The sequence below is a fragment of the Chrysochloris asiatica genome, unplaced genomic scaffold (genome assembly GCF_000296735.1).
Source record: "Chrysochloris asiatica unplaced genomic scaffold, ChrAsi1.0 scaffold00174, whole genome shotgun sequence".
Lineage (NCBI taxonomy): Eukaryota > Metazoa > Chordata > Mammalia > Afrosoricida > Chrysochloridae > Chrysochloris > Chrysochloris asiatica.
The window spans coordinates 3,121,073-3,132,799 of record NW_006408692.1 but is presented as its reverse complement, the minus strand read 5'-3'; the positions used below and the strand labels follow the sequence as shown (position 1 = coordinate 3,132,799).

Sequence of the window (11,727 nt, the reverse complement as noted above, 5' to 3'; positions counted from 1 at the left end):
GGCTTTCTACTCCCGTAAAGATTTACACCCTCAGAAACCCTGTACAGGGTCACCATGGGTCAGAACCGACTTGACAGCACATAACAACAACAACAACAATAAAGTTATAATAGTTAATATAATGTGATATTAGCACAAAAATGGGCAAAGTGACCATTGGAACAGAAGAAGCTCAGAAACATATCCACACATGAAAGTATAAAGGCAACACAACAGTGCAATAGGAAAAAGAGGGTTTTTTTTTTTAGTAAATCGTACCAACTCAACTGTACACTATATGGGAAAAACAATATTTTGACCTGTATTTTATACCTTACACAAAATCAGTTCCATATAGGTATCTAAATGGAAAGCTTGTATAGAAAACATCTTTGTGACCACACTCACTCACTGTCATCAAGTCCATTACAATTCATAGTGACCCTATGTAGGATCATAGTGACCCTATGCAGGGCTTCTGGGGTTGTAAATCTTTACGGGAGCAGAAAGTGTCTTTCTCCTGAGTAGTAGATGGATTCAAACTACTGACCTTGCAGTTAGCAGTCCAACTCAGAACGCACTACGCCACCAAGGCTCCCATGCCACCAAGGCTCCTATGACCATACAGTAGGCAAGTATGACCATATTATAGGCAAGTATTTCTTTAAAAGCACTAACCATCAGAGAAAATAGTTTAATTGGACTGGTATAAAATTAAGAGCTGTTTATTGAAAGACACCATATTAAGAGAGTATAAAAGAAACACACAAATAAAAGATATTCTAAATATATAAGGAGCCCTAGTGGCTCAATGGTTAAGCACTTGGTTGCTAACCAAAAGGTCAGAAGTTCAAACCCACCAGCCTCTATGTGATACAAAAGATTTGGTGATCTGCTCCCATAAAGATTCCAAATACATTGCCATGAATGAATTTCGATTCATAGTGACCCTAAAGGACTGGGTAGATAAGCCCTATAGGGTTTCCAAGGCTATAATCTTTACAGAGGAGTCTTGGTGTGACGCTATAAGAACTGGACTGCTAACCAAAAGGTTGGCAGTTCAAGCCCACCATCCACTCCTTGGAGAACCTATATACAGGGTCACTATGAGTTGGAACTGACTTGACGGCATTTAACAACAGTCTTTACAGAAGTAGACTGACATCTTCTCCCAAGGAGCAGTGGGTAGATTTCCATCACTGACCTTTCAGTTAGCAGTTGAGTGCTTAATCACTGCATCACTAGGGATCTTTCCTGAAAAGATTACAGCCCAGGAAACCCTTTGGGACAGTTTTACTCTGTACTATAGGGTTTTTATGTGTCAGAAAAAGTATTGAAAATATTGATGATGTCAACGATTTCATTTTACTTGTACCTACAATCAATGCCTATGGAAGCAGCAGTCTAGAATTCAAGTGACATACTACATTGGTTACTTCTGCTGCAAAAGATCTCTTTAAAGTATTAAAAAACTAAGATGTCACTATAAGGATTAAGGTATGTCAAACCAAGCCATGGCATTTTCAATATGCATACAAAAGCTGGACAATGACTAAGGAGAACTAAAGAAGCATTGATACCCTTGAATTATGATGTTGATGAAGAATATTGAATATATAACAGATTACCAGAAGATTAAACAAATCTATTTTTGAAGAAGCATTATCAAAATACTCCGTAGAAGGGAGATTAGCGAGACTTTGTGTCACATACTTTGGATTGCTGGAGAACATCAAGCTTTGTAAAGTAGAGGGTCAATAACAAAGGAAGACACTCACTGAGATGGGGTGACACTGGCTGCAACAACAGGTTCAAACATAGGAAAAATGTTGAGATGGTACAGGACTGGGTTTCATTTACATAGGGTCTCTATGAGTTGGAATGGACAGAGTAGAAGTCACTCGGCAGCACACAACAACATAGCTAACAAATGATTGGCAGCCAATACATGTAAAAGACTCCAACAAATCAGTAAGAGCAAGGGGAACCCAACTGAAAAAATACGTAGGAATGTTGAACAGGTTTTATAAAACCATATAAAACTGACCAATAAACATGTAAAAAAAAAGTCTTATTTTTTTATCCAAGAAATACAAATGAAAACCATTGAGGAAATTCCAATAGACATCCACCAGATAGATAAAATGAAAAAGACTAAAATTATAGCAACAGTTACTGAAGACATGATTATAAATTGGCAAACCACTGTAGAATAATATTAGGTAATACTGACCAATATTGACCAAAGATGAGCATGTACATTTCCTATTGCCCCGCAAACCCATCCCCAACAGAAATGTGTTCAATACAACATATCTGAGGGAGCTTCAGAAAATTTGTGGAAAGATTCCATTATCTTTTAATTCCATTTTCCCACAAACTGTTTGAAGCTAAAATGCTTCCAGCAGCCTTATTTGTAATAACCTCAAATTGGAAACTACCCAAAGACCATCAATAGTAGAATGATTTTTTTTAAATGTCATATACTTAAATGAATTCCATACAGAAATAAAAATGCTCATGTAACAGTATAGATGAGTCATATTAAATAAAAAGAAAGAAAAGGCAAATACAAAAGAGCATATAAATGCCACTGCACAGTGTATAAACTATAAACACAGACAAAATTAATTAGGTCATTACAAATCTGAATAGTGGTTATATTTGGGAAGGGAAGTAGCGACAGACAGGGAGCAGAAAGACACTTATATCGTACAGGTAATGTTCTGTTTCTTGATCTGGGTGCTGGCTGCCAGAGTCTTTTCAATACATGAAAATTCATCAATGATATGTGTACATTCCTGTATGCATTCACATATTGCAATAAGAAAATCACGAATATGATAAAAGGCAAATAAATTCAAACAGCAAACTAGAAAAATTGTTTCTATATGTATGATAAAGGGTTAGTGAAGTAATATATAAAGAATTCATTAACTCAGTTTTCACAAAGTTAGTATCCACAGGAAAATGATCACAAATTCAAAAAGGATGTTCAAGCAAAGAAATGAAAATGGCTACTAACCATTCAAATGTGATGGTGGTGTCTGTGTGCCGTGGAGTCGGTTCCAACTCATAGCGACCCTGTACAGGGTTTCCGAGGCTGTAAATCTTTACAGGAGCAGAACACCTCATCTTTCCCGCCTATAACAGCTGGTAGTTTCGAACTGTTGACCTTAAGGTTTGCAGCACGATTCGATTCGTAAGCACTACACTACCAGAGCTCCTTAATCATTCAAATGTACAAGATGTAAAATAGAACACTGGGCTACTGTGTGTGCTACCAAATTTGCATAGATTAAAGGAAACTAGTAAGACTGTTGTTGAGGGTCTAGTGGAACTAATAATCTAGTCCCAATGGAAATGTGAATTGGTATAAACTTTCTGATGAGTTTAGAAGCATCACAAGCCTTAAACGGTTCAAATCTTTTGATCTACTGCCTCCACTTACAGAAATTACTTTGAGGGAAAAATCAGAGTTACAGTTTTAAAGATGAACTTGGTGTTGCTTACAATGGTGAAAATTCTGAGACAATTTAGTTATCCAATGATGGGAAAATAGTTATATTACGGTACATCTCATAGAATGTTATTCTATTATTATACTCATAGTAAAAAGTGTATGAATGGGAAAACACATGATAAATTAAACAAAAATATAGGACACAAAATTCTATGTAGTATGATACATTTTTGTGTTAAAAAAAAATTACACACACATAAGCATTTGCATAGGAAAAGTCTTTAAGAACATATACCAGAATGTTAACATTGGCCATCTTTGGTTAGTATAATAATGGATGAATTTACATTTTCAGTTTATTGTTTAAATTAAGATGTTATTTCAGCATGCACTATATTACATTCAGAAATTTAAGGAAATAATAGGGTTAAAAACAAAACTATCCATTCAATTCCCCTTACTCTAGAAAACTAAACAACTTAGATTTCTGTGTCTCCTTCAATTCCCACATTCAATCTGTAACTGTTTCCTCAATTTTACCTTAGAAATGTCTGTCCAAGCCATTTTTCTATTATTTCTTCTCTCATTTGCACAATTCAGTTCTTGTCTTCCCTAGTGAACTCATTCAATCTCATCATTCCGGCAAAATGGCCACGTCTTTCACTCCTCAAACCACTTATTATAACGACTTTTCACTCACTGTTCTACCCCAAAACCAAACTCACTGCCTTGAGTCCATTCATAGAACTTGTAGAGCAGTAGGTTTGCTTTTGTGGAAGGGTTTCCAGTCTTTATAGAAGCAGACAGCCACACCTTTCTCTCGCAGGGTGCTTAGCCACGGTTGTACTGCAACCTGGTCAGTACTTTCATGCCTCTTAACCTTGGAATATAACTCAGTTTTCTTCTCTGTAATTCATTCTGTCATTTTCATCTTTCTAATCCGATATACAGTCAAGATTGACCTCCAATATCATTTACTGGGTGTAGCCTCTCCGACGCAGCAAGAATGGAGTAGTTTCTAAATGAATCCTCCAATGACAGTTTGAACATCTTCCAACATTTATCACTCTGTACTGCAATGATCTGTTCGTGTCTAGTTTCCCCATTGTTCTGACATGGATCATTTTGTTTTCAATTTCTTAAAACCCAGTTGAATGAATGAATGTAAAGGGCATAGATGCAAAGCACTCGTCTATACAGAGGTCTGATGCTTTTTCTTCAAGATGGCAGAGACGCCTTAAAACAATCCCACACAAAAGCATCCACAGGCAGTCTCCAGTCAGAAGAACTGGCTACACCTAGCTCAATTAGCAAAGGACAAAAGACCTGAACCTAGATGCTGAGATGTCCCGGCCCTAGCCACCCACAGGAGATCCCTACACAAAGATCTCAAAGCTTGTTAGAACATTGGCACCTGCTGCCGCCAGTCCGCGGGCGCCACGCCTCAGCAGGGAATGGTAACCCCAGGCACTTCTGGATACTGACCCAAAAACAATCGCTGGAGAAAAATAAGAAATGACCCGTGGATTTCCAAAATGCACGATTCGGCCCCGCCCCAGCCAGACGCTGTCCCCCCCGCGGAGTGTCCATCCCTGGGGAAAGGAGTAGATGTGGCTTCTGCCCACTGGCGCTGCCAATGCGGCCACAGTTTGGGATCCTGCGAAGGCCTGGGGCACAGCCGCGGATTACACCTGTCAGGCTGCGCCTAACGCTAGGCCCTGAAGCCAACGGGGGTCGGTGGCCGAGGCCGGTGGGTGCACGTCACCCGCCATCTCGATCCTGGCTTGGCCCAACGTCTTGCCTCCTCGTTTCTCTCCTTGTCCTTCTCCTCAAACAAAGACCATTCACACCCACCGCCATTTTTCCCTTACCTCAAAAACCACCTCCTCGTCAAAGTCCGGTGTCATCCTTCTCCGCCATGCCACCCGCCTCAGCACGATGGGAAATGAAGGCGGGAGAACTGGCAGCACCCGGGCGGAGGCGACAGCCTGGTTTGTGGATCTAGAAAACTACAATTCCCACCAGGCCCTGCAACTCACGCCCTATTTTGATACGTGCTTATTGGAACAGAGTTTGAGTTTGTGGGCGGGGAAGACGGGCGGAGGATGGAGTCCAATTTCTCTAATTGGAAGAGGCTAGGGCTTTTGTGTGCCTTTTACGGCCGCGACTAGCAGGGGGCGCCTAGAGCACTGATTTCTTTCTTTCGTTCGTTCATTCTTTTTTTGTTGTTGAGTCTGCAGGGCACGCGCCAGCGGACAGCGGCGCGCGCAGCTCGAGTCCGCGCTTGGCTGTCCGCCAAGAGTTCAGAGGGGCGGCGCTCGTGCACGCTCGCCTGCAGCCGGCGGCTCGCGCCCGGGAGAGCGGCAGGGTCTCTAGAGCTGGTTGCGTCCTTTGTGCAGTAGCCGCGGGACGGAAAGCGAGCGCTGCGGAGGGTTTTCTCCTCTGCCAGAACACTTGAAACAATGGACTGAAAGGCGAACATGGATTGAGTAGGGCGAGTGGAGAAGCGAGCTGCCCGGGAGAATCATGACTTCTGCCGCCGGTAAGTGACGGCGCTCGCGCTGCCGCTGGAAAGTTTGTTGGGAGCACTGCTCATCTTCGACTCTCCGCGAACAACTTTCTCCTCTGGGTGGGTGAGTTGTTTGTCTGCCCTCCACCTTTCCAGAGGACCTCGGCTAATGCTGAACGGAGAAGGTTTGTGCCGGATTTACTCTTCCCTTCCTGCCAAAAAGGCTGCCTGGAAATCCATGTCTCCCTTGGGACCTCTCATCAGAGGTAAACCTGTATTGGGGACTCTTTGCGTCAGGTGAAATGACAAATGTTGAGGGCATTTGCTCTTTCCTCCTAAAATTTGAGCGACTTTGCCTTTGCGTGTGAAAATAGTTTAGATTCCCATGTTAAGAAATCAGTTATTCTAGGAAAGCTAAATGCACCAGCGTGTGGAATTCAGAGACTTTATGCGGGTAGCTTTAAACCTAGTATCTACTGGAAAACTTTACCCCCTTTTTCCTTAACGAGATTTTAGACCTTGTTACTCACGTCCTGGGGGTCTTATTTAAGAAACGGCAGTGGGATTGCCAGTGGCAATTGTTGACTCTTCTTCGGCCAATTTCGCATAGATTTCGTCAGCTTCTACCTGGTTGTGTAAACAAAGCCTTATGTTCTGTCTTCCGCCCACAGCCTTTCCCCTTATCCAAATGACAAAGGCTGTGTTTACTTTTGTGTGGATTTTGAGCAATTCTGGACGTTTTTAAGGAACAGTTTTTATTTCCCAAAGTGATTTCTAGAGTCGTATTCGATTCCTTTTAAAAGAACATAAGTTAATTTTTAAACAAGATCTTAATGTGTGAAGCAAAGTATTTTTTTATTTTGTTTTGTTTTACATTTTTGTTCGTTTTGATGGGAGTAAATTTAAATTGTTGTTGTTAAGTGCCGTTGAGTCGATTCCGACCCGTAGCGATCCTGTATAGGGTTTCCAGGGAGTTTCTGGTGAGCTTGAACCACCGACCTTTCAGTTCAAACTACTTTGCAGTGTGACGCATTAGCCCACAGCGCCAGATATCGTTTAAAACTTCACCTCAAAGTAACTTCTAGAATCAGCACTTTAAATGTGTATCAGATGAAATTTTCTTTGCTTTTCCTGGCATTTGTTTAAAACGCCTGTAACTTGAAACTGTCAAACAGCACTCTGAATGTTATGATTTGTGTTATTTTCTAAAGTCTAGATGTAGTTGGGTCAAGCATTGCTAGGTTTAACCAGATTATAATTAACTAGGCGAGAAGTTAACCAATAGGAATAAGAAAACAGAGTCAAGTGTTTCTGTAGATGTTGTGGGTGTTTCCTTTTTGATTTTGTATGTGTGTAATATGAGATAAAGGAGCTCTGGTAGCGTAGTGGTTACTAGGGCTGCCAACCTCAAGGTCAGCAGTTCGAAACGACCAGGGGTTCTGCGGGAGAAAGATGAGGCGTTCTGCTCCCTTAAAGATTTACAGCCTCGGAAACCCTGTTCAGGGTCATTATGAGTCGGAACCAACTCCACGGTACTTACCACCAACAACAACAATATGAGATATGTCTTAGCCATTGAAGTTCCTTATAAACTTTTTCTTAACAAGGAAGGCTTTCTACTGACTTTCTTGTTGTTAAGTGCCTTCAGTCAGTTCTGACTCATAGCGACCCTAAGTGGGTTTCCGAGGAACGGCTGGTGGATTTGAACTGCCAGCCTTGCAGTTCAAACTGATCTTGTGGTCCAGTGCTTTTCCTAGAGCGTCTCACCAGGATTTGTGTGTGACTGTAGATGAATTATTTTCATCTGAAATGTATGTGCCTTACCTTTGTTCAAGTTTTCTTTATTGCTGAATCTAAGTAATTTGAGTGTAAAGTGATTGGAAATTTTCAAATCCCTATAGCTCATGTTAGTTCTCCTTTTTTCTAGAGTCAACTGAATTTGAAATATTCATACCTTTTATGTATCAGCTTTCAATTTCAGTCCGAACCTTTTATAATAACTAGTAACAGAAGCACTTAATTTGACCTGCAAATAAAAAAACCTGTTTTCTGAGATTCAGTTTGGAAGTTTATGATTCTGTCATTTGGATTACTCTAGAATAATGCAAACTATTTTTATATTTTATCAACTTTACAATTAAAGAACACCACAGACATTTTTGTGGTATTTAAAAGAGGGGCACTTCTTGTGTTTAGCTAAGTTCGTTGGTTTTTAGTGTGGCTTGCTTGGAGCGTGAAGTGCCTTTTTGTGTTGTTATTCACCCATCAGTGAAGATTCATTAGTGTTCTTTTTCTGTTTGCATGGGATCATGGAAGAAAAACTGGGAATATCTAAGTAATAAGAACCCTGAAGAAGAGTTTGCTCTGTTTGTTGTTTTCTATCCCCCTACATCTGTGAAGGAACTGTGGCTCGGCGCTGTAGGATAAGTACAAACCACAAGGTTGGCCATCAAACCCCCAGCCACTCCTTGGAAACCCTATACAGGGTTGCTTTGGGTCAGAACCGACTCAACAGCATTTAACAACACCTGTAAAGCTTGGGTCTTTAGTAAAGATTTTCAAATTATTCTAAGCAGCATACGAAAAAGGAGAGAGAACGATAGATATGTATTTTTTGCTTTTTCAGTGTGTGCAGGTCACTATCATATTCATTTGGGACTGATCCAATAGGCAACAAAAAAGTGTACCCATGAGCCACCTGCGTGGGACAGATGGCGATGAGGTTTGTTACAGTAAATCACATACTAGCACTTCAGTTTCTTACCTTAGCTTTCCCTGGAACCTAACAGCTGTGTAAATAAAAGATCTGCTGCTTTGCTGTAAGAAGCTTTGGAGCTGACTGCGGATACAGTATTAAGATCCAGAGGTGCTGGATTCATTTCCAAACATGATGCACTTGCTTATTTCAAGACTTTGGCATTGGAGCAGACCATAATATAACGGCTTGTTGTTGCGGACCGGGTCCCCGGCAGTTTGTTAATTTTTTGAGTTGTGTTTCTTTCAAAGTTTAAAAAAAAAAAAAAATCAAAACAGGATTTCTGATATTGCAGGACCAATAACTCAGTTATTCTAACTTTAAAAAATTAAGAGTTTATTTAATACACCCATTGTAGTTGATTCCAGCTAAGTTTTTATAATATTATTCTACATTAAAATGAGTATTGGTTTAAAAGAAATTTTCTGTCACTGACTCTTATTAAGGGTAGGAGTCTGTGGCAGCTCTGTTTTCAACCCAGGAATATAGAAGCAAATGAGACCAGTGAAGTTCCTGCCCTTCTGGAGCTTGCCTTCTAGTGGGGGAGACAATGCTGTTGAAAATAGCTTCGGGTCACTTGGCTAGAATGAGTCATTGGCTGTTCAGTGATAGACTTCTCTCCTTCCTTGTGGAAAACCCAATTTGATTCCCAGATTCCCAGCCAGTGCACCTCATGCAGCCATCATCCATCCGTCTAACAGTAGAGACTTGCTGTTGCTATAATGCGGATCAGATTCAGCCAAGCTTCCAACAACAACAAAGTGACTAGAGAAAGTTCAGAGTCCTGTGTGGCGCTGTAGGATAAGCACTGAATCGGAAGGTCAGTTTGAACCACAATACTGCCACTTGGCAATTCAAACTCACTAGCTGCTCCTTAGAAACCCTATACAGGGTCACTATGAGTCAGAACTGACTCGACAGCAATAAACAACAGCAACAACAAAAGTTCCAACACACCTGAACTGACATTTTTGCTCTTGGAAGAACATTTTTAAAGAGGTCTTGTGCAGCAAATATGCTCAATGCAAAGTGTTGTTTGCAAAGATGTCCATTTAAGGACTAAGGCGCACCTGATCCAAGCCATGGTGTTTTCAGTAGTTTCACAAGCATGTCAAATTTGGACAGTGAGTTAGGAAGACTGTAGAAGAATTGATGCAATTCATTTATGGTATTGGAGAAGAATATTAAAAGTATCATAGACTGCTAGAAGAATAAATAAATCTGTATTGGAAGTACAACCAAAATGCTCTTTAGTAAGCAGACGGCAAAACTTCATCTCTTATACTTCGCCATATTGTCAGGAGGGACCAGACCCTGGAGAAGGACATTATGCTTGGTAAAGTAGAGGGCGGCATAAAAGATGGATACTTCCAACAAGGTGGATTTGAACATTGGCAGCAACTAAGGGAGTCTTGGTGTAGCACTGTGGGTTAATGCGCCAGACTGTAAAAGCCGTTTGAACTGCAAGGTCAGCAGTTCAAGCTCACCAGCTACTCCTTGGAAACCCTATACAAGGTTGTTATGGGTCAGAATCAACTCGACGGCACTTAACAACAACATGGGAGTCTTGGTGTGGCACTGGGGGTTAATGTGCCAGACTGCAAAGCCAGTTGGACTTCAAAGTCGGTGGTTCAAGCTCACCAGCTGCTCCTCGGAAACCCTATATAGGATTGTTATGGGTCGGAATCAACTCGACAGTACTTAACAACAGCAACAAGTAGCTATGGGCTCAAGTTTAACAATTGTGAGGATGTTGCGGGACCAGACAATGTTTTGTTCTGTTGTGCACCAAGGTCTCTGTGAGCTAGAACCTGCTCAGTGGCACCTCAACAACAAAGAGTTCATGGAAAAAATTCCATTATCTTTTCATTCCATTTTTCCACAAACTTTTTGAAGTCCCTTCCTATAAGAAATAGCTTCTCCTTAAGGAGCTCTGGTAGCGTAGTGGTTACGAATCGGGCTGCGAACCTTAAGGTCAGCGGTTCGAAACTACCAGCTGCTCCGCGGGAGAAAGATGAGGCTTTCTACTCCCGTAAAGATTTACACCCTCGGAAACCCTGTACAGGGTCGCTATGGGTCGGAACCGACTCGATGGCACTTAACAACAACAACAACAAAGGAAGTATCGCAAGAATTGCTGCTTCATGAAATGAAATATGATAGGATGAATGTAAAACTGATGTTCTCCCATGTAAACCCACATAATTCACAATGAAAACTTAAAAAAAAAAGCATTAGTTCTTCAGAATTGATCAAACGCTTCCATTTACAAGTAAGGGAAATGAAGCAGTGAGCTCTGCCACAAAGGCACACAATTAGCAGGTATGTTATTGGTTGTGTCCAGTATACATATAAACTACAGTGGTGAACCCAAGTTCACATTTATTTAAATCAGTGAGCAAGCATTGAGAACTTTAGGTTCCTAATGCTGTGCTATATTTATTTGAAATCAATGCCAGCTCAATCCTGATACATAGTCAAGTGAATTGCTAGAATACTAAAAGAGAACAGGGATTTCTGTCCCTGGGAAGTAGCCTTAAGTATAAGATATATTGAAGAAAAAGGTAAAATTGATATCAGATATTCTAAACTGCGTATTCACTAAAGTTATGACAAAGCCATAGGATTCAGAAAAAAAAAAGGGGGGATTATCTGCTGGGAGGTGGTTTTGTTCTATTTATTCAAATTCAAAAGCCCGGAAGGTAGGATGTTTTGAGAAAGACTGTAGAAGTGAAATCCACAGGACAGTCTGTCAGTTTCCATTAAGTTTAGTAAACTATTGTTGTGGAGGGTTGGGAAGAAGCCTCCAGCATTCATCCTTTCTCTTAAGAGTTGATCATTAGACACAGACCATTTGTTGCGAAGTGCCTTTGAGTCAGTTCTGACCCATAGCGACCCTGTGTAGGGTTTCCAAGAAGCAGCTGGTGAGCTTGAACAGCCAACCTTGCAGTTCAAACCAACTTTGCAGTCTAGCACATTAACCCAAGCGCCACAACTAGACTTGGAAGCCTTTTTTTTTTT

The 11,727-nt window shown here is 40.9% G+C and overlaps 2 protein-coding genes across 2 annotated transcripts in view; one reads left to right on the top strand and one right to left on the bottom strand.

Annotated features, from left to right (window-relative positions):
• The window catches only part of VEZT (vezatin, adherens junctions transmembrane protein), a 90,832-nt gene extending 85,377 nt beyond the window's left edge, over nucleotides 1-5,455 (bottom strand). The window contains exon 1 of the mRNA XM_006871796.1: nucleotides 5,314-5,455. The gene's annotated coding sequence lies outside the window, so the exon portion shown is untranslated. The remainder of the gene's footprint in view (nucleotides 1-5,313) is intronic.
• A 513-nt stretch (nucleotides 5,456-5,968) lies between these two features.
• FGD6 (FYVE, RhoGEF and PH domain containing 6) overlaps nucleotides 5,969-11,727 on the top strand; it is a 144,460-nt gene continuing 138,701 nt past the window's right edge. The window contains exon 1 of the mRNA XM_006871812.1: nucleotides 5,969-5,984. Coding sequence (XP_006871874.1) covers nucleotides 5,969-5,984 — 16 coding nt within the window. The remainder of the gene's footprint in view (nucleotides 5,985-11,727) is intronic.